Source organism: Rhinatrema bivittatum, chromosome 3 (genome assembly GCF_901001135.1).
Source record: "Rhinatrema bivittatum chromosome 3, aRhiBiv1.1, whole genome shotgun sequence".
NCBI classification, from domain to species: Eukaryota; Metazoa; Chordata; class Amphibia; order Gymnophiona; family Rhinatrematidae; genus Rhinatrema; species Rhinatrema bivittatum.
The window spans coordinates 249,101,046-249,126,129 of NC_042617.1; the positions used below are offsets into that span (position 1 = coordinate 249,101,046).

General features: G+C 45.8%; 1 protein-coding gene across 1 annotated transcript in view; it reads left to right on the top strand.

Annotated features, from left to right (window-relative positions):
* The window catches only part of HEATR5B (HEAT repeat containing 5B), a 571,627-nt gene that overhangs the window by 481,181 nt on the left and 65,362 nt on the right, over window positions 1–25,084 (top strand). The window contains 2 exon segments of the mRNA XM_029594411.1: window positions 10,396–10,523; window positions 19,021–19,165. Coding sequence (XP_029450271.1) covers window positions 10,396–10,523; window positions 19,021–19,165 — 273 coding nt within the window.

Consider the following 25,084-nt stretch of genomic DNA (forward strand, 5'->3'; position numbering starts at 1 on the left):
AAGCTGAAAAGAACTGGTGCATAGACCCTACCCCTACCCCCCTCGCTAGATACAAGTCCTCCCTACACAGCTATAGAGACTCGCTAAACAATGCAAAAAAGAATTTTTATGCCACCAAAATACACCAATACCAATTCAATCCTCAAGCCCTCTTTGAATACGTCGCCTCACTCACTAAATTAACCCCACCCGCCATTCCAGAAGAAGAAGCTAAAGTAAAATGTGAAGATCTTGCAACCTTCTTCCATGACAAAATCAACAACTTACTAAAACGCTTTCCCTCCATCTCCCACACCCCCCCCAAAACACCCACCCCTCTCACACAAATAACTCCCCTGCAAACCTCATATCGCTAGAGCCCACCACGGCCATAGAAATAGAGTCCATATTTAAGAAAACCAGACCATCCTCCCACCCTACAGATACCATCCCCACAAAACTCCTCATTAACATTCCCGACCTAATAGCACAACCTATTACCAACATAGGGGCGGATTTTAAAAGGCGCGCGAATAGCCTACTTTGGTTTGCGCTCCAGGCGCAAACAAAAGTACGCTGGATTTTAGTAGATACGCGCGGAGCCGCGCGTATCCACTAAAATCCTGGATCGGCGCGCGCAAGGCTATGAATTTTGTATAGCCGGCGCGCGCCGAGCCGCGCAGCCTACCCCGTTCCCTCCAAGGCCGCTCCGAAATCGGAGCGGCCTCGGAGGGAACTTTCCTTTGCCCTCCCCTCACCTTCCCCTCCCTTCCCCTACCTAACCCACCCGCCCGGCCCTGTCTAAACCCCCCCCCTTACCTCTTGTCGGGGGATTTACGCCTCCCAGAGGGAGGCGTAAATCCCCGCGCGCCAGCGGGCCTCCTGTGCGCCGGGTCGCGACCTGGGGGCGGGTACGGAGGGCGCGGCCACGCCCCCGGGCCGTAGCCACGCCCCCGTACCCGCCCCCAAAACGCTGCCGACACGCCCCCGAAACGCCGCGACGACCGGGGCCCGCCCCCGACACGCCCCCCCTCCGAGAACCCCGGGACTTACGCGAGTCCCGGGGCTCTGCGCGCGCCGGGAGGCCTATGTAAAATAGGCTTCCCGGCGCGCAGGGCCCTGCTCGCGTAAATCCGCCCGGTTTTGGGCGGATTTACGCGAGCAGGGCTCTGAAAATCCGCCCCATAATTAATGCCTCCATCAATTCAGGTAATTTACAGAGGGTAATTTCCTTTTTAAAACTAAACTCTGATATCACATCACCATACCATACAACAGAGAGATCACATGTAATCAAAATACAATTGACCATTTATTGAAACTCACAACATATTCACCTATATAGACATTTAAAACCTGAGCTCACACATTCATCCCCCAATCACACACATACCATATAAAAACATATGTATGCACAAACAACACTGTGTAATCAAGATTACAATTAATTACATACATACAGTTTACATAATATAAGCCATATCAGGTGTTTGAAAACTGTATTTCATTCAAGTTGTTCATCTCAAGTTTATTCCTTCATTCGTCCTTATCTGTCCGTTTATTCCTTCATTCGTCCTTATCTGTCGGACAGATCTCTTATCCATCAATTCAGGAGCAGTACCCAGCCCACTCAAACAAGCAATTGTCAAGCCCATTCTAAAAAAACCTAAACTTGACCTCACTGATCCCTCCAATTACCGCCCCATCTCTAACCTCCCATTTATTTCTAAAATTCTACAGAAAACCATCAATCGTCAACTCAGCAATTACTTAGACGACCACCAAATCCTCTCTTCCTCCCAATACGGTTTTCGCAAATTTCATAGTACGGAAACCCTCCTCCTGTCCCTGACTGACTACGTTATTAAAGGTCTAGATAAAGGGCAATCCTATGTCCTAGCTATCCTAGATATCTCAGCCGCGTTTGACACCGTTAATCATAATATCTCCTCCAACGGCTCCGTGAGATTGGAATAACTGGAGTCGCCCACAGATGGTTCAGTTCCTACCTTAACAACCGAAACTACAAAGTCAAAATCGGAAACCACAAGTCTAAAGAAATACCTCTTAACCAAGGGGTTCCTCAAGGACTGTTCATCCACCCTTTTCAACATTTACCTCCTACCTCTTTGTCAAGCTCCTATCCAATCTCAAGCTTCCACACTTCCTCTACGCAGGCGATGTGCAAATTCTTATCCCTATTACTGATTCTCTTCCCAAAGCTCTCAAATCTGGGAATCCACACTTATGTCTATTAACAACCTCTTAAATAGCATCCATCTTGCCCTCACACCACAAAAACCGAGCTTATGCTTTATTTCCCCACTTACCCCTTCCCATGCACTCTCACCACTTCATGCGCCGTTACCCTACATCCAATTCTTCCAACAAGTTCGAAACTTAGGGGTTATGCTAGATGATCAAATCTCCTTAAAGAAATTTATCAACTCAACACTCAAAGATTGCTTCTACAAGATACATACACTTAAAAAACTTAAACCTCTACTTCGCTTTTCTGACTTCCGCACTGTCTTACAAGCCATGCTCTTTTCCAAAATCGACTATTGTAACTCCCTTCTCCTAGGTTTATCTAAAAATGCCATTCACCCCCTACTAATTCTGCAAAACACAGACGCACGAATCCTCACCAACACACGTAGTAATGAACACATAACACCCATCCTAAAGGAACTGCACTGGCCTATTTCCTTCCGCATACAATACAAGACACTCTCAATCATTCATAAAGCACTACATAATCCTGACATGAACTGGTTCTTGGACTCCCTACAATTCCATCATCCCTCAGACCAACCAGAAACCAGTACCCTCGCCACAATACGGACACCCTCTCCCCAAACTCTTCAATTACGCATCCTCCAAAGCACGAGCGCTCTCATTAACTGGTCCTGTGCTGTGGAATTCAATGTCTACAGCGTTACGCTTAGAACTGTGCCCTAAAATCTTCAAGCAAAAACTCAAAACATGGCTGTTCACACAGGCTTATACCTAAAACCTACACCTTTGACCACCTAATCTCTCTCTGCTCTACCCCCTTTCAATATCCTAGCTGTTTTTCCCTACCCCTACCCCCTTAACTTGTTTCTCCCCCCTTCCTACCCCTTACCACCACCCCATACCCCTTTGTCCTCAAACCTGTTCCTCACCCCTTCTCCTTAAACTTGTTATCCCAGGACCAAGCAGGATGCTAGTCCTCACATATGGGTGACATCAGTAATGGAGCCCTATGTACGGAAAAACTTCTTTAAAAGTTTCCATGAAACCTTTGACTGGCACCAGAGTGCCTACTGAGCATGCCCAGCATGCCATGATATTCCCTGCCACAGGGGTCTCCCTTCAGTCTTCTTTTTTCCGCGAAGCACTTAGCATCGCGGTATAATTGGAGTCCTGTGGTGAATTCACCACCTTAAGAAAGTTTAACTTTTCCGGAAAAAAAAATCAATCCCACCGCAAGGGTTTTCCCTTCGTTAACCACCGCGGTAACTTTTTTTTCCCTTCGGTTTCCGGCCGGTACCGATATTTTTTGGTCATCGCCGTCGACGGCTGTCCGGCAAAATGGCCTCCGGGTTCAAAAATGCCCGAACTGTGCGCGGAATATGTCTATAACAGACCCGCACTCAGAATGTGTTCTTTGCCTAGGCAAAGAACACGATGTAAAATCGTGTACATTATGTGCAGAGATGACCTCAAAAGGCCGTCGTCTCCGCGTTGAGAAAATGGAGCAATTGTTTAATATACAATTGCTCCCGAAGGCATCGACTTCAGTTCAGTCATCGCCATCCGGATCCGTCCGGCAGGTACTACTGAAAAAACGTCGTCCGGAAGCGGGAGACGCTTCTACGCCATCACCGTCAGTATCGTCGAAGGCGTCCACTTCTGGAAGTGAGAAACAAAAGGAGAAACATCGTCACCGGCATCGACGATGCCTAGCACCGATGACCGAAGACCCATCGACAGGTACGGCCTCACCCGCAAAGATACCTCGGACGAGTGCGGAGGCTTCGAGCCCTACTGATCCAGGGCGATCCCCACCGATATCGGTGCCGGGCTCCGTACCTCCTCAGGGCTCTGAGGAGGTATCGGCATCGCCAACACCGCCTCCCCCCATAGCTGCTCTGGTATCACCAGCTATGAGAGCGGAACTTGACACATATATACGTCAAGCGGTGCACCAGGCTCTGCGCGATGCGATTCCGCCTCAGCCATCGATGCCGATTCCGATGCAGAGAGATCCATCGCCATTGATGCCGCCGGCACCGACGATGCCACAGGAACGGCCTACGATGCCTACCCCGATACCCTCACCGGTTCCACCGGGGACTATACCGATACCGTCAAAGGATGTCTCGATGCTGCATCCATTCATGACTAAATTAGACTCTCTCCTGGATATTTTATCCAACAAAACACCAGAAGAGCCTATTCCAGGACCCTCTGGAATCCCAAAGCCTCCAAGGCCTCATTCTCCTCTTCTACCATCAAGGCCTAGGGAGCCTTTGCTAGTGCCAGTCACTCACCAAACTCCACTGGATATGGCTACTGACACAAGCTCAGAATACTCTTCAGATGGGGATATTTTTTCTGAACCCTCTCCACCTGACGACCACAGGAAGTCACCTCCTGAAGACCTTTCCTTTACAAACTTTGTAAAGGATATGGCTGACAACATCCCCTTTCAACTACAAATGGAGGTGGATGCAAGGCAGAAAACACTTGAGGTTCTGCAATTTGTAGATCCTCCTAAAGAAATGTTAGCAGTACCGGTCCATGAAGTTTTTCAAGACCTTCAGTACAGAATATGGGAACACCCAGGATCTGTCTCAGCAGTCAATAAAAGATCAGAGGCAACTTATTTGGTACAACCTATACCAGGTTTTCAAAAATCGCAGTTGCCACACCAGTCAGTCGTGGTAGAGTCCGCCCAGAAGAAGGCGAAACGACTGAAATCTCATTCATCTACACCGCCTGGGAAGGAGAGTAGATTTCTTGATAATTTAGGGCCGCAAGGTTTTCAGGGTTCCCATGCTGGTATCCAAGATAACATCATACCAGCTATATATGAATCAATATCAAAGGAACCGTTGAAAGCAGGTTCAAGACCTAGCCCTGTCTCTTCCTCAGCAGTATCAAGAACCATTCCAGAATATCGTCCATAAGGGCCTCGAATCAGGAAAACACGAGGTCAGAGCTACTTACGACTGCTTTGAGACTGCAGCACGACTTTCTGCTTCAGGCATAGCTGCACGCAGATGGTCCTGGCTAAAGGCCTCTGATCTCCGTCCAGAGGTCCAAGAACGTTTGGCTGATCTTCCTTGCTTGGGGGACAACCTTTTTGGAGAAAAGGTCAAAGAAGCTGTGGCGACTATAAAAGACCACACAGAAACACTGAAACAATTATCATTAATACCTCAGGATACTCAACCTTCTACAAGGAGAATTCCAAAGCGTGATACCAGACGTCCATACTACCGTCCACGCAGGTATTATCCCCCAGCAAATAGACCCAGAACAGCCCGCCCACCTCAACGCCAACAACCTAGGCAGAGGGCCTGCAAGGGCACAGCCACCACCACAAACTGCCACTACATCTGGTTTTTGAAACAACTCAGAGAGCAGCAGCTTCATCAACCCATTCCCAAACATACCAGTAGGGGGTTGTATAATGTACTTCCAAAGCACTTGGGCCTCCATAACCACCGACCAGTGGGTATTATCGATCACAACTCACGGTTACAGACTAGATTTTCTTACTGTTCCAAAAGAAAACCCACCACTTCCATCTTGGACAGTAAATCAACATTCCATAATTCTTCAAACAGAATTGTCCACCCTTCTGAGAGCCAGGGCCATAGAACCAGTTCCTGGACCTCAAAAGGGCCTCCCGCTATTTCCTCATTCCAAAGAAAACAGGAGGCCTTCGACCCATTCTAGACCTCAGAAATCTCAACAAATTTCTCAAAAAAGAGAAATTCAGGATGGTGTCCTTAGGCACCATTCTACCTCTTCTTCAAAGGGGAGATTGGCTCTGCTCTCTGGATCTTCAAGATGCTTACGCTCACATTCCCATCTTTCCTCCTCATCGCCAGTACCTGCGATTTCTGGTAAAGGATCAACACTTTCAATACAGAGTGCTGCCATTCGGCCTTGCATCAGCCCCACGAGTATTCACAAAGTGCTGGCTGTAGCAGTGGCACACCTCCACAAACAGAAGTGCACGTGTTCCCTTATCTGGACGATTGGCTCATCAAGAGTCAATCAAAGAAGGAGCTCTCACTTCTCTCAAGCTCACTATCCAGGTGCTTCACTCCTTGGGATTTCTCATCAACTACCAAAAATCCCATCTTTCACCAACTCATCTTATACAGTTCATAGGTGCAGATCTAAATACTGCAATAGCAAAAGCTTTTCTTCCAAGAGACCGTGCTCAAACACTTGTCCTCTTGACTCACACTCTTCGAAACCAATTCCAAGTAACAGCTCACCAGTGCCTCATTCTTCTAGGGCACATGGCTTCCACAGTTCACGTAACTCCCATGGCCAGATTGACCATGCGGCTACTGCAATGGACACTCAAAGCACAGTGGATACAAGCCACTCAACCAATGTCCACTCCCGTTCATATAACACCAAAGCTCAGATCTGCACTCATCTGGTGGACATCAATGAACAACCTGCTCAAAGGCCTACCTTTCCAGCAACCAGTTCCACAAGTAATTTTGACTACAGATGCATCCACCTTAGGGTGGGGAGCACACATTGGTCATCTAAAGACACAGGGCAAGTGGACAAAGCTCGAAGCCTCTTTTCAAATAAACTTCCTGGAGCTTCGAGCTATACGCTATGCGCTGCATGCATTCAAGGACTGCCTTTCACACAAGACTGTTCTGATCCAAACGGACAACACAGTAGCCATGTGGTACATCAACAAACAAGGGGGGACAGGTTCTTACCTCCTTTGTCAAGAGGCAGCACAAATTTGGGACTGGGCCCTGACACACTCAATTCTTCTACGGGCCAGTTACCTAGCAGGCATCCACAACGTAGTAGCCGATCGCCTCAGTCGTCAGTTCCTACCGCACGAATGGTCCTTGGATCCAGCAATAGCATCCAAGATCTTCCAACGCTGGGGTCAACCGACAATAGATCTCTTTGCATCCCATCTCAACTACAAAGTGAACAATTACTGCTCCCTGTTACAACAGGAGAGCAACCTACCAACGGACGCCTTTGCTCGCCATTGGAATTCAGGCCTGTTATACGCGTATCCACCGATACCACTCATAACCAAAACGCTAGTGAAGCTACAACAGGACAAGGGGACTATGATACTCATAGCCCCATATTGGCCTCGACAAGTATGGTTCCCCACACTGCTGGATCTCTCAGTCAGGGATCCAATTCGCCTGGGAGTAGCTCCCAATCTCATAACTCAGGAACAGGGTCAGTTGCGCCATCCCAACCTTCAATCCCTGTCCCTGACAGCATGGATGTTGAAAGCTTGATCTTACAACCTCTCAACCTTCCAACCTCTATATCTCAAGTACTTATAGCTTCACGTAAACCTTCCACTAGAAAGAATTATTCCTACAAATGGAAATGGTTTACCTTGTGGTGCACTCAGAAAGCTTTAGATCCTTTCACTTGCCCCACTACCTTACTACTAGATTACCTTTACCATCTCTCAGACACTGGTCTTAAGACGTCATCTGTAAGGGTACACTTAAGTGCAATCTCAGCTTATCATAACAAGCTGGGAGATGCACCTATCTCCACACAGCCTCTCATCAGTAAATTCATGAGAGGCCTAACTCACATTAAACCTCCAGTTCATTCCCCAAGCATACAATGGGACCTGAACGTAGTATTAACCAGGCTTATGCGTTCTCCATTTGAGCCCATACATACCTGTGACCTTAAATACCTTACTTGGAAAATGGTATTCCTCATAGCCATTACATCAGCTAGAAGGGTCAGTGAACTACAAGCTCTAGTCACATACGAACCTTTTACAAAGTTCCTACATGACAGGGTAGTCCTCCGTACACATCCAAAATTCCTTCCTAAGGTTGTCACGGAATTTCACTTGAACCAATCAATAGTTTTACCAACATTCTTTCCTAGGCCTCATTCCCACCAGGGTGAAAGAGCCTTACACACTTTGGACTGTAAGCGTGCGTTATCCTTCTATTTAAACCGCACAACAGTTCAAAGAAAATCCAGTCAGCTATTTGTATCCTTTGATCCAAACAAACCAGGTAAAGCAGCGGGTAAGCATACTCTGTCAAACTGGTTAGCAGATTGCATACAATTTTGTTATGAAAAAGCAGGCCTTACTCTTCAAAGGCGAGTAAAAGCACACTCAGTCAGAGCGATGTCAACCTCAGTAGCACACCTTCGCTCTGTACCTATTCTGGACATTTGTAAAGCAGCAACATGGAGTTTTTCCGTACATAGGGCTCCATTACCGATGTCACCCATATGTGAGGACTTGGAGGAGAAGTCCATTACCTGCTATTAAGTTCACTTAGAGAATAGCCACTGCCATTAACATGGATTACATGGTTACATGGTTACATGGAATAGACTTAGAACATAAGAACATAAGAAAATGCCATACTGGGTCAGACCAAGGGTCCATCAAGCCCAGCATCCTGTTTCCAACAGTGGCCAATCCAGGCCATAAGAACCTGGCAAGTACCCAAAAACTAAGTCTATTCCATGTAACCATTGCTAATGGCAGTGGCTATTCTCTAAGTGAACTTAATAGCAGGTAATTGACTTCTCCTCCAAGAACTTATCCAATCCTTTTTTTAAACACAGCTATACTAACTGCACTAACCACATCCTCTGGCAACAAATTCCAGAGTTTAATTGTGCGTTGAGTAAAAGGAACTTTCTCCGATTAGTTTTAAATGTGCCCCATGCTAACTTCATGGAGTGCCCCCTAGTCTTTCTACTATCCGAAAGAGTAAATAACCGATTCACATCTACCCGTTCTAGACCCTCATGATTTTAAACACCTCTATCATATCCCCCCTCAGTCGTCTCTTCTCCAAGCTGAAAAGTCCTAACCTCATTAGTCTTTCCTCATAGGGAGTTGTTCCATTCCCTTATCATTTTGGTAGCCCTTCTCTGTACCTTCTCCATCGCAATTATATCTTTTTTGAGATGCGGCGACCAGAATTGTACAACAGTATTCAAGGTGCGGTCTCACCATGGAGCGATACAGAAGCATTATGACATTTTCCGTTTTATTCATCATTCCTTTTCTAATAATTCCCAACATTCTGTTTGCTTTTTTGACTGCCGCAGCACACTGCACCGACGATTTCAATGTGTTATCCACTATGACACCTAGATCTCTTTCTTGGGTTGTAGTACTAATATGGAACCCAACATTGTGTAATTATAGCATGGGTTATTTTTCCCTATATGCATCACCTTGCACTTATCCACATTAAATTTCATCTGCCATTGGATGCCCAATTTTCCAGTCTCACAAGGTCTTCCTGCAATTTATCACAATCTGCTTGTGATAAAGTTTTTGTGATTAGTTTTTGGGTACTTGCCAGGTTCTTATGGCCTGGATTGGCCACTGTTGGAAACAGGATGCTGGGCTTGATGGACCCTTGGTCTGACCCAGTATGGCATTTTCTTATGTTCTTAAAGGAGTGCATGTAAATATAATATGCATGTTGTAAGTGATATTTTTGCCTTAAAAGACTGTACTCTTGAATGTTCTTTTTTTATGTAAAATTTGTTATAAATGCATAATTTGTGTGTGTCTGTAAAGGGTGAGTGTGTGGAAGAATGTAAGATTTGCCTAGGGTACCTAATACACTTCCTTATTCATTGGTTCTTATCAGTTTTAAAAAATATCGATTGCAGGATGGAGCTGGGCTTTATTTGATAGGCCTGGGACAGGCATTGAATGAATCAGGGTGCAGGGGCAGCACAATATTTTTTCATACAGGGCAGCAAAAAAACTAGCATCGGCCCTGTCAGTCAATATGACCATCAAACACCCCTTGGAACTCATATTGCTAGAAGATTCCCAGTTTTCTCTCTAGTGAAACCAAGTGGGCTTTTTATGCATACACTTTTGTGTTTTTCAAAAGTGTGCATGTATTTCCCCAAAAAATTCTGTGCACAAATGAATTGTAATTTAGCTGGGTAATTTTCAAAGGGGAAGTATGCATGTACTTCCCCTTTGATAATTGATGGGAAATTTACATCACAGATGGGACTTTACATCACTGTGGCTAGGTACAAAGTTACCCCTATATTGGAGAACGAAAGACAATAATTGAATGCACTTGAAATAGCGCATAAAAAGACTTTTTTGCTTATTTATGGAAAACTACTGATTTTTCTTTTTTGTTTGCTTGGTTAAAGGTGTTAGCATACAGTTCTTCTGTTCCCCTAGACCAGAGGAGCCCATTGAGCATGTAACTGCCTGTCTCCAGGCGCTGCATACTTTGTTGGATTCCCCTTCTGCCAGAACTCATATTGCGGAAGATCAGGTAAATATAGTAAACCTAATTCAAAGCAGGATTATTGCTTTCCAGGGGTGTCCATGCAAGCATATTTGATATATAATTTATTCTAGGCATTTTTTTTAACCAACAAATGTCTCATAGAACCCAGTTCCAATCTTGAGCAAATGTGTAAAGGAACTTCTTATTAGAGGAGCCAGAACTAGCCAGGTAGACTGTCTTGTTCTCGCCTTTCCACATTTCTGACTACATAAAAATAAAAGCTTGATTCAAACATATCGGTTATAGAATACACTACTTGTACATTTCAAATATTTAGAACAGCCAGCAATGTAAGTATCAATGATTTCTTATGAATATATTTTACCATTTTTTTTAAATTGTACTATATTTGTGAATGAAAGTAAAAACAGGTATACTTTTTAGGAAATTTTAGGTGAAGCAGAATTAAAAATGTATTTTCTCACAGGACAAGCAGGATGGTAGTCCTCACATATGGGTGACGTCAGTGGACGGAGCCCTGTTATGGAAAACTTTTCTGTCAAAGTTTCTATAAAGCTTTGACTGACACTGGCACACTGAGTGCACTGAGCTTGCTCAGCCTGTAATTATCCCTGTCCGACAGGTGTCTCCCATCAGTCTTCTTTTTTCCTCTCTGCAATAACCATAGTGGTTAGGAATCGACGCTCGGTGAGTACTATGCCCTGTTTTTCGGTCGGTTCCTGTCACCTCATTACGGTTTCCTGGCCTACCAACCAAATTGCGGCCTTCCCTCTCCCTATGTTTTCACAGTTAGCCCCACATAGCCTGCGAGTGTCGTCCTGTGACCCTCTGCCTGGTTATTAGTGCTAGTGGGATAGGGACTTCCACGGTTACTGTTGCCGCCAGGGCCTCTGTCGAATTCATGCCTCCATCGATTACCTCGGTACCTTCGTGCAGTCGATGCCCCATCGCTACCATGGATACCCCCATCCAGGCCATCCTGCCTTCTTCGATGCCATCGACACCCCCCCCGTGGTCCGTCAATGCCATCGATCCCCACATTGATTTTTTCAGTGCCATCAATGTTTTCATCCATGGCACTGATTTTTCCATCGATGTCATCGATGCCCAGGTGGATGCCTCGATGCACACCTTGGTGCCGTCGACGCCCGGGTAGGTGCCTGGGTCAGTGCCGTCGGTGCCAGCATCGGTGCAGCCATTGATTCCATCAATGCCGGTATCAATTTCCCAATGCCATCGATGTCTATTCGATTCTTCAATGCCACATTGTTTCCATCGATACCTATGCCGATGCCGTCTGTGCCTCCGTCACTGTTATCATTGTTCTGCCCAGTCCATCGACATTTTTTCATCTATATTTTTGACGATACCCTCGAGGCCGCTTCTATGCCGCCATCAATACTGACATAGCACCTATACACAATGCCCTCGCCTAAACACAGTGCTCCATGCTTTGGGTTCTTAACTAAAGCCCCGTATAAGCCTATGACACTACATAGTGCCAGGAGCAGTGCAGGCTTGCTGACAGTCCGTCATCATTCGCCATCCAAGACAGCAAGGGCATCCACCTCTGCGCTCGGGAAGGACCGGGCCGAGCACCATGGCACTTATTGTCACCGGTACGGTGACCGTCCGCCACAGACGCCATCCAAGACGTCGGTGCTATCCTACTCTGTGCTGGAGAATGCCCAGGCCGAGCAACATCATTACTGCCACCGCCACTGTTCCACACAGTGCTGGCCGTCCTCTGTGCTACAGAATGACCAGACCGAGTTCCGAGGAATTCTGCACTGGTGTCACAATACATTGAGCTGCTGCAAAGAAGGCCGGGTTCATGAGTCGTAATGGCTCCCCTTACCCGAGGCATTCCCCACAATACCGGTGCAGGGTTCTGACCCTCCACAAATTACTGTGGTAGCACCAGACACGCTCAGCCTGTCTCCTCTGTACCTGCGCTACCATACAGGTTACAGAGTTGAGTCGGACGTTCACGTCCTTCAGGCTGTCCCTCGATGCCATCGATCTTCACCGGCTTGTCCTTCTGCGATCCACGACGGATGGTAAGTACTCTAATCCAACTTCAGCGACAATCCCATTGAGACCTGTTCTCTAAATCGGGCCACATGGTTCAAAAGGTTCTAGATCTTGTCTTCCAATAACTGTATTAGTGTCACATATCGCTATTGCCAGCTATTTCTGACACAATACCAAGAGAACTTCTCTACCAATCATTTGGGATTGCATCAGGACATCCTTCCGTTGTCAGCAACGAGATTCTGTACTGATTAATACTCTGGCTTCTGGTTCTTAATTAAGGACCGAAATTCCAGATGTATTCGCTGATTTGCTAAACACGAGATTCAGCAAACACTGTCTCGACAATTTCTTGTATAGCACACACAAATGCAGGTACGACTTTTACCGCTCATGCTCCCGTGGGAGATTACATGATATCCAGATTACATCAGCCCTGCCAGTTGGACACCACCTGGTCTCTCAACTTGATGGATATCAGAGCGGCCACCCCACTTGGTACCAAGGTTCAGGGTACAGTCCCCCGGACGCTACAAAGCGCAGGGGGGGGGGGAGTTTTAAACTCACTATTCTTTCTTTCAACAGAAAGTAGTTGCTCTCTGCCCATCCTGGACCACAGAAATAAGAACTTTCTTCAGAAGGGACAGGTAAAATGGTGTCTCTCATCACCATACTTCCATACCGCAGTAAGTAGGTTGCCTCTCTCCTCTAATCTTTCTATGTGCTTCATGGTGAGTCACCAATATTACAATCCCAAGCGCTACCGGTTGCTCCAGCTTCGGCAACTTGGGTATTTCATTACATCACTAGCAGTGACTGCTGTTTCTCTAAGGAATAAAACATCATTCACGCTTTTCCTTGCATGGACAGCTGCATAACAGTCAATGTTAAGCAAGGAGCTCTATCTTCACGACTCACTATAAATCTACTACCTGGGTTGCTGTTAACTACCATAAATCCCATATAGAACACTTCTGGACACCACAGTCACAACAAACTTCCTGTCCAACAACTGCGCAGACATTCTGACAAATTCCTATATATCTCTGCGCGCATACACCATAACATCAGCCCCTCAATTCTTTCATTGCTGGGCCACGGGATTTTTTCACCATGCACTTTACTCATAGGTCCAGATTTGCTATGAGTAAGATTCAGTGAAATTTCAATTATCAGTGGATCTAAGCTGTTCAACCGCTTTCGTCCCTGATCCATAATGCAGATCTAGAACCAAATCCTCGACTAGTCCTGCTCATGCTTGCATTTTCTCAGGGTTGCAGAGTTCGAACTAACATCTTCTCAACCCAATGTGCGTCTATTCCACTCCATGCAGAGTTTCACATCAACTTCCTGGAGCTTCGAGCCTTGAGTTATGCCTTTATGCCTTACAGTACTGCCTCTGCAACAAACCTTTGTGCATACAGACAGACAGCATAGTGACAATGTGGTATTTCCAACACACAAACACGCACAACTTTTTAGCTGCTCTGCTAGGAAGCTGCGCAGCTCTACCCTTGGCCCTTGCTCACTCCATGCATCCCCGGGCCACTTATCTAACAGACTTACTAAACGCACTAGCAGACCTTCTCCATATAGGTTTCCATTTTCTCGGATGGTCTCGGACTACATGTGTAGCAAGAAAAATCTTCTAGCACTGAGGTCAACCGACCTTGCCCTCTGCATCTGAATCGAACCATACAGTGGACAGATTCTACTCCCTACACATGTCTCTAATGCGTTCCCATGGACGCCTTTGCTGCAACAAAGGCCTCTTATATGTGTCTCTTTCAATGCCTCTCATAGCCAGTACTCTTATTATGCTGCACCGGGACGGGGTTCACTGTTTCTCAGACCCACATCCTGGCTGAAAACCAGTATACTTTCCCATGCTTCTCAATCTATCACACCAGTAACCAATTCGCCTTCTCACAGGTCAGTCTCATATCATGGACTAACTGATGTTCTCAGGTACTGGTAGCATCACAAAAACCTTCCACATATTAATCTTACCATTCAAAATGGCATGATTTACTACATGGTGCATACAAAAGGGTATTATCCCCTTTTTTTTCTACACCACTCTTTTTTCTTACTCCCTCGGATTCTGCTCCCCAGACATCCTTCACATGGGTACACCTCTGTTCCAATTGGCGTACCACTTGGGAGTGGGGATACCCGATTAACGGTTCAACCCCTTCTGAGTCAGTTTACCATGGATTATCCACTGATTAAGCCGCCTCTATTTTTACTGGTTACGGAATGGGGCCTATATTTAGTGCTTACAAGACTCATACGTTCCCCGTTCGAGCCTTTCCATTCCTCTCACTTAACAGTCTGGCATGGGAAATTCTTTCCCTCATAGTCATCACTTCTACCAACAGGGTCAGTGAGTTACACACCTTGTTACATACTCACCCGACCCTGCGTTCCTCCATGATAGTGTGGTCTTACGAATTCAACTTCATATCCTTCTTAAGGTAGACACAGCATCTCACCTTACTCAGAATATACTCTGCCCACTTTTTCCCAACACCTCTCTCTCACCAGGGTGAGAGGGTTTTCCACACCTTGCACTGTAAAAGTGCACTTGCATTCTATCCAGACCACACTACACTCCATAGGAATTACACCTAACTCTTTCCTTCTGTGGCAAAAGCCAAGCTGCAAGTTCCAGTGGGCAAACAGACCTTATCCTCCTAATTGATGGTCTATCTCTTTTTCCTACCAACAAGCAGGCATTTCACTACAACACCGTGTGTAACCACACTCTGTTAGAGCCGTACCAGCCTCAATAGCTCACCTTCGGCCGGTTGCTGCTTGTACATATTTGTAAGGCTGCGACCTGGAGCTCTCTCCATACCTTCGCAGCCCATTATTGCTTAGGTAAGACTAGCCGGCATGCTTCCATGTTTGGCCAGTCCGTCTACTCATCTTCTTTTCGGTTTAACTACCCAACATCCTTCCACCAACCCGTTAAGGGTTTCAGGATGCCCTCCTTACCAAATTCCACCCCCATCGTTGCGCCTTTTGCACGTCTTTGGGTGCATTTGGTGCACTCTCGGACATCCTCAGCTTGGTACTCACCCATATGTGAGGACTACCATCCTGCTTGTCCTGTGAGAAAGCAAATGTTGCTTACCTGTAATAGGTGTTCTCACAGGACAGCAGGATGTTAGTCCTCACAAAACCCACCTGCCACCCCCGAGGAGTTGGGTCTACATACGTTTTATTATTTTAGTTTCGCTTGCGCTTTTTGATATAAGACGAGACTGAGGGTAGACACCTGTGGTCACAGGGATAACTGCAGGCTGAGCATGCTCAGTGCACTCAGTGTGCCAGTGTCAGTCAAAGCTTTATAGAAACTTTGACAGAAAAGGTTTCCGTAACAGGGCTCCGTCCACTGACGTCACCCATGTGTGAGGACTAACATCCTGCTGTTCTGTGAGAACACCTGTTACAGGTAAGCAACATTTGCTGTACTTTAAATTGTGATAATTGGGATTCTTAAGTTCCTGTTTTATTCTAACATAGTACTAATTGTAATTTAAATTTAGAAACTTTTAAAAAAAAAATTGGGGTAATTTTCAAAAAGATTTACATGCTTAAAATGGAGTTTTACACATGTAGATGCACTTTACGCATATAAGTGGTCTTTTAAAAATCACTACAGTATATGCCATTGAATTGTCCATAGGTTTTAAACATGTAAGTGCACTTTAAGTGCAAAAATGGGCTTTTGAAAATTGCTATCATAGTATGTTATATTTGCATGCATAACTCCTTTGAAAATTACCTCCAATTTGTCCATTTTGTGAATGTTTGCCTTTTTCTGGAATACTAGAAGATTAAATTTAAGCAAAAGATTGCATATTTTGAGAACAGTCATAATTGAAATCTGTAATACATGTTATAATACCCTGTTTCTCAGTTCTTTGGCTTATTGATTGTTTTTAAGGGAGGTCCTCTTTCTTGCTCTGTTATATGAAAGCCAATAAAATCACTTCAAGAATTAAAAAGAAAGAAGCATATCATTCATCTCCTTTCCGTTAGAGTATAATGTGACAACCTGCCTGAGAATTAATTTTGTTTTCTTTTTAGGATAGTGTTTCTTGGGAGGCATTGATGATTTTCAAATCCATTAGACTATATGCATTTTAATTACGAAAGATGTTCTTTGCAAAAAATGTGTGCTTTTTATTGATAGAATAGAAGTTGCTTCTTGAAAACTTAAATTACTGATATCATCATCATAGACTACCAGCTAAATTATTTACTATGATTTTTTAATGCTTACCCTTAGATCTATCTCTCTACTCTTGGAAACCCCTGCATGGATTATCTTTGGGTTTAGCCACCCTATCACACATGTATATAACCAAACAGCAACACCTTGGTACTGAACTTTTTTAGACTGAACCATGAGTTTGTGAGCCCTTGGAATTGTGGGTATTTGATAGCCGGTTGTGTAACTTTATTTGAGGTCAACTTTTCCATATTCTCTCTTGATGGCTCATCCTTTTCCTATATATCCACACCAATTTCATTTCAGCTACTCTCAAGTATTTGGAAAGATAAACATCTTCCAAAGCTGTAACATTGGCCTATCATGCTATCCAGGTGCTCTCAGAACTCTGCTGGAAATATTCAAGAATTTTGCTGAAGATCTTCCTAATTTATTGGAAACACTGACGCATTAAATGAACGGTCATGGGTTGAATGTGCTGGGGTCTCTAGTAGAAGGAAGGGCCTGGTTATGGTGGAGAATCCAGAAAATAGCTGGAGACTTGAGAGCATGTAGTAATTGCCCTAAACTGCAGTTACACAACAGTATCTGGCTTCCAAGAAGGCTAGGTGGCTTGCATGGAGGGACATGGTTAAAACCAAAACTTTAGTGAGTATGGGGAGGGCAAGACCCTCTTTAACTTTGATGGTTGTAGGCATTATTACAAAATTTGGTAATAAGACATAGCAGAGGGGGCCTGTGTGTTGGCTTAAGTATTGGTATTATAAGAATTAAAGTTGAAGATATAAAGGCTTGAAATGACATACAAGCAGAGATAGTAGAGGCCAGTACAATAATAGAGTTTGGGCTGCTTAAGACAGATATGGATGGCAGTGGCAGTAAAAGGGTTGAGTGGTCAGGAGTTGGTGTGGGATACATATATGAATTTATTTATTTATTTATTTATTTATTTATTTAACATTTTTCTATACCGACCTTCATGGTTAAATACCATATCAGGACGGTTTACATCGAACAGGGATAAAAATAATTAGGTAAAGGAAGAGACAAAGTTACATTAAACGAGGACCGTGAACTTGGAAGCTTAGGTAGCTGGAAGAAAAGAGATAAAGTTAAGTAAAGAAAAGAGAAATAACAAATTCCGGACTAGAGATAGTTCAGAATAGAATTAGTCCACATGTTAGAATTTATATGTGCATCTGGCCGAACTGGGCAGAATGGATGGGCCATTTTGGTCTCTCTCAGCATGTACTATGTGCTTATATAGAGATGCCGTCCACCTCTACACAAATCTTGAGATACAGTATTACATGATTTTATATTTCTTACATTTTTGGTAGAAATAACACAGAAAAAATTGGAAACATGCAATTGCAATCTCTAACACCTAAAACTAAAGAAAATGCTATTTGTTTCATTTTACTTTTCAAACCAATTTTTCTTGGCATATATTATTTCTCTGAGCCACTACTGCCTAATATTTAAATTGTTGCCTCTCAAGATTTATTCTTAAGACCAAGGTATTACCCTCTCCCTCACCAAACTCTGATCTCCTCCCAGTGGACCCTATCCTCATTCCATTTTCCCTGGCAGGAAACCCTCTCTTTTTGGGGCTGATGCAATAAAATTTGCGGAAAACGGGCGCTGACTTTTCAGCACCCGCTTTCTTAAGACACGTATGGCACCCGCAAGGGGGGTGCCATGAAATAAACAAATGAGGGGGTTGCGCTAGCAAGGAGGCGCTAGGGTTTTATCGGCATCGGTTTTCATTACTGCAGCCGGCCGGTTATGAAAACAGACGCTGAGCATATCTGTGTTGGTCTTCAAAGCGGCCGGCAGAGGTTTTTTTTCCTTTTTTTTTTTAACTTTAAAAAAAAAGTACAGAAAAGCAGTTTTTTTCTGCTTTTCTGTACTTTTTTCAGTGCGCTCAGCTATTAATGCATGCTCCAGGCAGGCGTTAATATCTGAGCGATAAATGTGTGTCTGAAACGCACATTTATTTTTTTGCATTTGGAGTGAATGAGTAATGGCCTCATTCACATGCATTTGAATGTGATGAGCGCTAACTCATTCACTCCGCGTCGGACGCACTAATCCCCCTATTGCTGAGTGCACTGTATTGCATCGGCCCCTTTGTTGTAAGCTGTTTTTTTGGGGTTTTTTTTAATAGATTGTTTTCATTTTGATGCTAAATATGTTCTTCAGGTTTGAACTGAGATTGACAGCAGTTTTCATGTATTTTAGCTCATCGGTGTGGAACTTCTAAATGTGCTGCATCGCCTCCTGCTCACCTGGGATCCTCCCTCGGTACAGCTTCTCGTAACTGCTGTTGTACAGCAAATTGTGAAAGCAGCTCAGGATTATTTACAAGAAAAAAGGAACACTCAAAGTAAGGCAATAAAGAATGACTCAAATGTAGAAATATGTTATACAAAAGAAAGAATTGAAGCTGGTAATGTGGATAACTATAAAAACTTTTTTCTGTGGTAGAGTAAGGGAAACAAGCCTTACATGAAGTTTCATTTTCATAGGGAACTTTTGTAAAGTCACTGCTATTTTCTGGCAAATAAGAAACTAAACTTGAAAACAAGACACATCTCATTCCTTTTTGTCTTGCAAGGATTGCTACAAGCAACCCATGCAAATGGGGGATATGTACATAAACAATGGATGTGTTTTTGTTATTCTCGCAGGACAAGCAGGATGGTAATCCTCACATATGGGTGACATCATCAGGATGGAGCCCAATCACGGAAAACTTCTGTCAAAGTTTCCAGAACTTTGACTGGCCCCTACTGGGCATGCCCAGCATGGCACTAACCCTGCAGCCAGCAGGGGTCCCCCTTCAGTCTTCTTTTTTCCGCGCAGCAGTAGCCTCGCGGTAAAGGAGCTCTGAAGAGAATCCTGACAGGAATTTTCCTCACGGAATTATTTAAAGTTAAATTGCCCCACAGGGGTCCCTCCTCTAACTTTTCTCTGATCGCGATACTCCGGTAAGTTTTTACCCGTTTTCCGTCAATTACCGTTGAGTTTGGCCCTTGCGGCCTACTGGCCGTCGACCGTACCGCGGCTCAGTTTTTTTCAATGGCCATGGCGTCGGGGTTCCGTCGGTACCCGGACTGTACTCATACCATGTCTATCACAGATCCCCATGGAGTCTGTGTAATGTGTTTAGGCCGTGAGCACGATGTCCTGACTTGCACCAAATGTGCCCTTATGACACCAAAAGGTCGCAAGGCCAGAATGGAGAAGATGGAACTCCTCTTCCGTGCTCAAACCCTGACTCCGTCCATCCAATCGATGTCGTCAGAACCGGCACCGTCGACTTCGCGCCAGCATCGCCCACCAACCGGTGGCTGACCGCCATCGACGTCTTCACGGCCATCGACACCCTCTACTCCCCCTCAAGATCGAGGGGATCGCAGGGAGAAACATTGACATCGCAAGACTTGGACCATCGAGGGAGCAAAATCATCGACCTCGCCACCATCCAAGCCACCGTCGAAGAAGCCCCGTCCAGGAAAAGCACCGACCATTCCTGTGACCGGGTCACCAAGGCAACCCTCACCCGATTGGGGTTTGGGAGTCATGATTCCGCCTGTAAAGGTGGTCCCTCCGGCTATGCCTCTGCCTCCCTCTTCTGTTCCGGAGCCGGGGCTGCTTGCTCCAGGTCTTCGAGAAGAATTGGACCGGCTGGTTCAGGAGGCCATCGACAAGGCGATGCAACGTCTCCAGGTTCCTCTGGCACCAATTGTGGAACCTGTCATCGACCCGATTCCAGCAGCGCTAGCACCACTGCTATCCAGAATGGAGGCGCTGATGGCCGCCCTTCCACCGATGGATCCCGGGTCTCCGATGCCTCTCATGCCCTCCCTGATGACAGCTTCATCGGGAGGAGAAACACCGTTCCGCATCCCTTCATTGGGAGTTTTGCCTCAGCCATTGATGCCGATATGTCCCTCGCCACCGATTCATCCGTCTGTGCCGATACGTCCCCCAGCACCATCGAGTCATCCATCGATGCCTGCACCAGTGCCTTTGATGCCATCATCAGTGCCTCCGGCGATTCCTCCGATGTTTTCGGAGCCTAGACCGGGACCCTCAGGTATCCAACCCCCTTCACTTCCTAAAGGACAGTATGCTGATCCTTATGACACTTGGGGTGAAGATACTTCAACAGACACCGATGACTTACCTTCACCACCTTCTCCACTGAAAGTAGAAAGCGTTCTCCTCCAGAGGACCTCTCATTCATAAATTTTGTAAAGCAAATGTCTGAGTTGGTTCCTTTTCAACTGCAGATGGAACAGGATGATAGGCACCAGATGATGGAGTTACTCCAATTCCTGGATGCCCCCAAGATGATCACCTCTATTCCTATTCATCAGGTCCTTCTTGATCTCCTCAAAAGGAACTGGGAAAACCCTGGATCAATTGCTCCAGTAAATAGAAAGGCTGACACTACTTATTTAGTTCAGTCAGCCTCAGGCTTTCAGAAATCCCAGCTTCACCACCACTCAATTGTGGTAGAGTCTGCACAAAAGAGGGCAAAAAGGTCAAAACCCCACTCGTCTACCCCGCCTGCTAAGGAACAAAAATTCCTAGACAACATTGGTCGACGAGTATTCCAAGGGGTCATGCTCATCTCCTGAATTGCTGCCTATCAGCTTTATATGACTTAATATAATAAGATCATCTTTAAACAGATACAGGACTTCTCAGAGTCCCTACCTGAACAATTCCAAGACCAGCTACAAACCCTTGTAAACAAAGGATTTGAGGCAGGCAAACATGAGATTCAAACATCTTATGACATTTTTGACACCTCTACCAGAGTGTGTGCCACGGCTATTTCGGCAAGACGATGGGCCTGGCTCAAGTCTTCTGACCTTCGCCCAGAAGTGCAAGACCGGTTGCCCAACCTACTATGTATTGGAGATAATCTTTTCAGTGAACAGATCCAGCAAATGGTGACTGAATTAAAAGACCATCATGAGACCCTCAAACAGCTATCTTTGATGCCTTCCGACTTCTCCTTAAGACAGCCCTTCAGGAAGGACTCTAAGAAGTCGTTTTACCGTCCAAGGAAGGCCTATCCACCACCAGCAAGGTCCTGTACTACGAGACCTTATCAAAAGCCTCAGACTCACCAAGCCCAAAAACAAAAACCACAAACAGCTCCCCAGCCAGGACCTGCTTCAGGTTTTTGACTTCCGCTTGGAGAGCAGCAGCCAGATTCCTCTGTCACATATACCAGTGGGAGATCGATTGTGCCACTTTCACAACATGTGGCAGTCAATCACAACCAACCAATGGGTATTGGCAATCATTGCTCAGGGTTACCATCTGAACTTTCTCGCCCTGCCACCGGACTCCCCACCTCTGCAGATGTGGAGAACATCTGACCACTCCATTCTTCTGGATCAAGAGGTCTCCCTCCTTCTCCAGTCAAGAGCAATAGAACCCGTTCCGCACTCGCAGCAAGGCCTAGGGTTCTATTCTCGGTACTTTCTAATCCCCAAAAAATCGGGGTGTTCGTCCAATATTGGTCCTACGGGCTCTCAACAAGTACCTTCAGCGGGAAAAGTTCAAGATGGTAACCTTGGGATCGCTTCTACTTCTTCTACAAAGAGGAGACTGGCTCTGCTCTCTGGACCTCCAGGACGCATACACCCACATTGTGATAACTCCAGCTCATCGCAAGTACCTGAGGTTTTTAGTAGGCCCCAAGCACTATCAATACCGAGTGCTTCCATTTGGCCTAGCCTCTGCACCACGAGTCATTACCAAATGTCTCGTAGTTGTCGCAGCTTTCCTCAGAACCCAAGGTGTTCACATCTACCCCTATCTGGACGACTGGTTAATCAGGGCTCCAACTTAGCAAACTGCTTGGTTGTCCCTCGATTTAACTTTACACACTCTAATTTCGCTAGGATTTCTAGTCAATTATGAGAAATCTTGTTTAGTCCCATCTCAAACCTTGTCGTTCATTGGAGCAGACTTGGACACCTTGCAGGCAAAAGCTTTTCTGCCTCAACAACGAGCGTTAACTCTTGTGTCTCTCGCTCACCAGTTGCAGTCTCAACATGCTGCACCAGATCGCTAATTCCTCATCCTTCTGGATCACATGGCGTCCTCAGTCCATGTCACACCAATGGCCCGCTTGGCCATGAGACTCATGCACTGGACTCTCAGGTCACAATGGATTCAAGCTATTCAGCCTCTGTCGACCATTGTTCACATCACCGACTCACTCCGTCTGTCTGTCGCCTGGTGGAAGAATCAAAGCAATCTCCTCCAGGGATGCCCTTTCAAGTTCCAAATCCTCAAGCCATTCTCACTACCGACTCTTCCAACCTCGGGTGGGGAGCCCACGTGGATGATCTGCAGACACAAGGGTCTTGATCTCCAGAGGAAACCAAACACCAAATAAATTTCCTGGAACTTCGAGCAATGCGATATGCTCTCAGGGCTTTTCAAGATCGCCTATCAAATCAAGTCATCCTGATTCAGACGGACAACCAGGTGGCCATGTGGTTCATCAACAGACAGGGAGGCACAGGCTCCTTCCTTCTGTGTCAGGAAACTGCACAGATATGGGCAGAAGCCCTCTCCCATTCGATGTACCTCAGGGCCACTTACCTGCTGGGAGTGGACAATGTGTTGGCAGACAAGCTGAGTTGCGTCTTCCAACCACATGCGTGGTCTATCAACCCCTTGGTAGCGAACTCAATCTTTCAACAATGGGGATATCCTCAGATGGACCTCTTTGCGTCCCCTCAGAACCACAAAGTGGACAATTACTGCTCCCTCATTCGCAGCAAACACTCTCAGCCCAGAGATGCATTCTCCCTCTCTTGGGCAACCGGTCTGCTTTACGCATTCCCTCCACTTCCTCTTCTCTCAAAGACTCTCGTGAAGCTACGTCAGGACAAGGGAACCATGATCCTGATAGCATCTCACTGGCCTCGCTAAGTGTGGTTTCCAATGCTGCAGGATCTCTCCATCCGCAGGCACATCCCCTTTGGAAAGGACCCGTTTCTGATCACTCAAAACAACGGGTGCCTACGTCATCCCAACCTTCAAGCCTTGTCCCTGACGGCATGGATGTTGAAAGGTTAATCCTTCAACCTCTTAACCTTTCAGACCCAGTTTCCCATGTCTTGATTGCTTCACGGAAGCCTTCCACGAGAAAAACTTACTCTTATAAATGGAAAAGGTTCACATCATGGTGCGTTTCTCAGTCCCTTGATCCCTTTTCCTGTCCAATCGCAAAGTTTTTGGACTATCTCTGGCATCTATCAGAGTCAGGTCTAAAGACCTCTTCCATCAGAATGCATGTCAGTGCGGTAGCTGCCTTCCATAAAGGTGTCGGGGATGTCCCTATATCAGTACAACCCTCATAACACGCTTTTTGAAGGACTTGCTCCACATCCAGCCACCTTTATGTCCTCCAGCCCCTTCTTGGGACCTTAACCTGGTTCTCGGTCAGCTCATGAAACCACCATTCGAGCCTCTTCACTCCTGTGACCTAAAATATCTCACATGGAAAGTGATTTTCCTTTTGGCTATCACTTCAGCCCTCAGGGTTAGTGAGTTACAGGTCCTAGTTACCTATCCGCCTTACACTAAACTCCTGCAGGACCGGGCGGTACTCCGCACTCACCCTAAGTTCTTACCTAAGGTAGTCTCGGAGTTTCACATTAATCAATCCATCATACTACCTACCTTCTTTCCCAGGCCCCATTCCAATCCAGGGGAACAGGCTCTGCATTCCCTTGACTGTAAGCGGGCTTTAACTTTTTATCTAGACCGTACAGTTGCCCACAGAAAGAGCACTCAGTTATTCGTCTCTTTCCACCCCAACAAATTAGGGCAACCTGTGGGTAAGCAGACTATCTCCTCCTGGTTGGCAGACTGCATATCTTTTTGCTATCAACAAGCAGGCATTCCTTTTCAAGACAGTGTTAAAGCACACTCTGTGAGGGCCCTGGCGACTTCGGTAGCACACCTACGATCGGTGCCGCTTCCTGACATTTGCAGGGCTGCCACCTGGAGTTCTCTCCATACCTTCACAGCCCACTATTGCTTGGACAAAGCCGGAAGACAAGATTCCATCTTCGGCCAGTCTGTCCTGTGTAACCTGTTTCCAATGTGACGTACCATCACCCTTCCGCCTGCCCGGTGGAGGTCAGGATGCCCTCTACCAAATTTCACCCCAGTTGTTGTGCCTATTGCACACCGTTGGGTACATTTGGTGCATGTTAGGACATCCTCAGCTCGGTACTGTCCTGTGAGAAAGCAAATG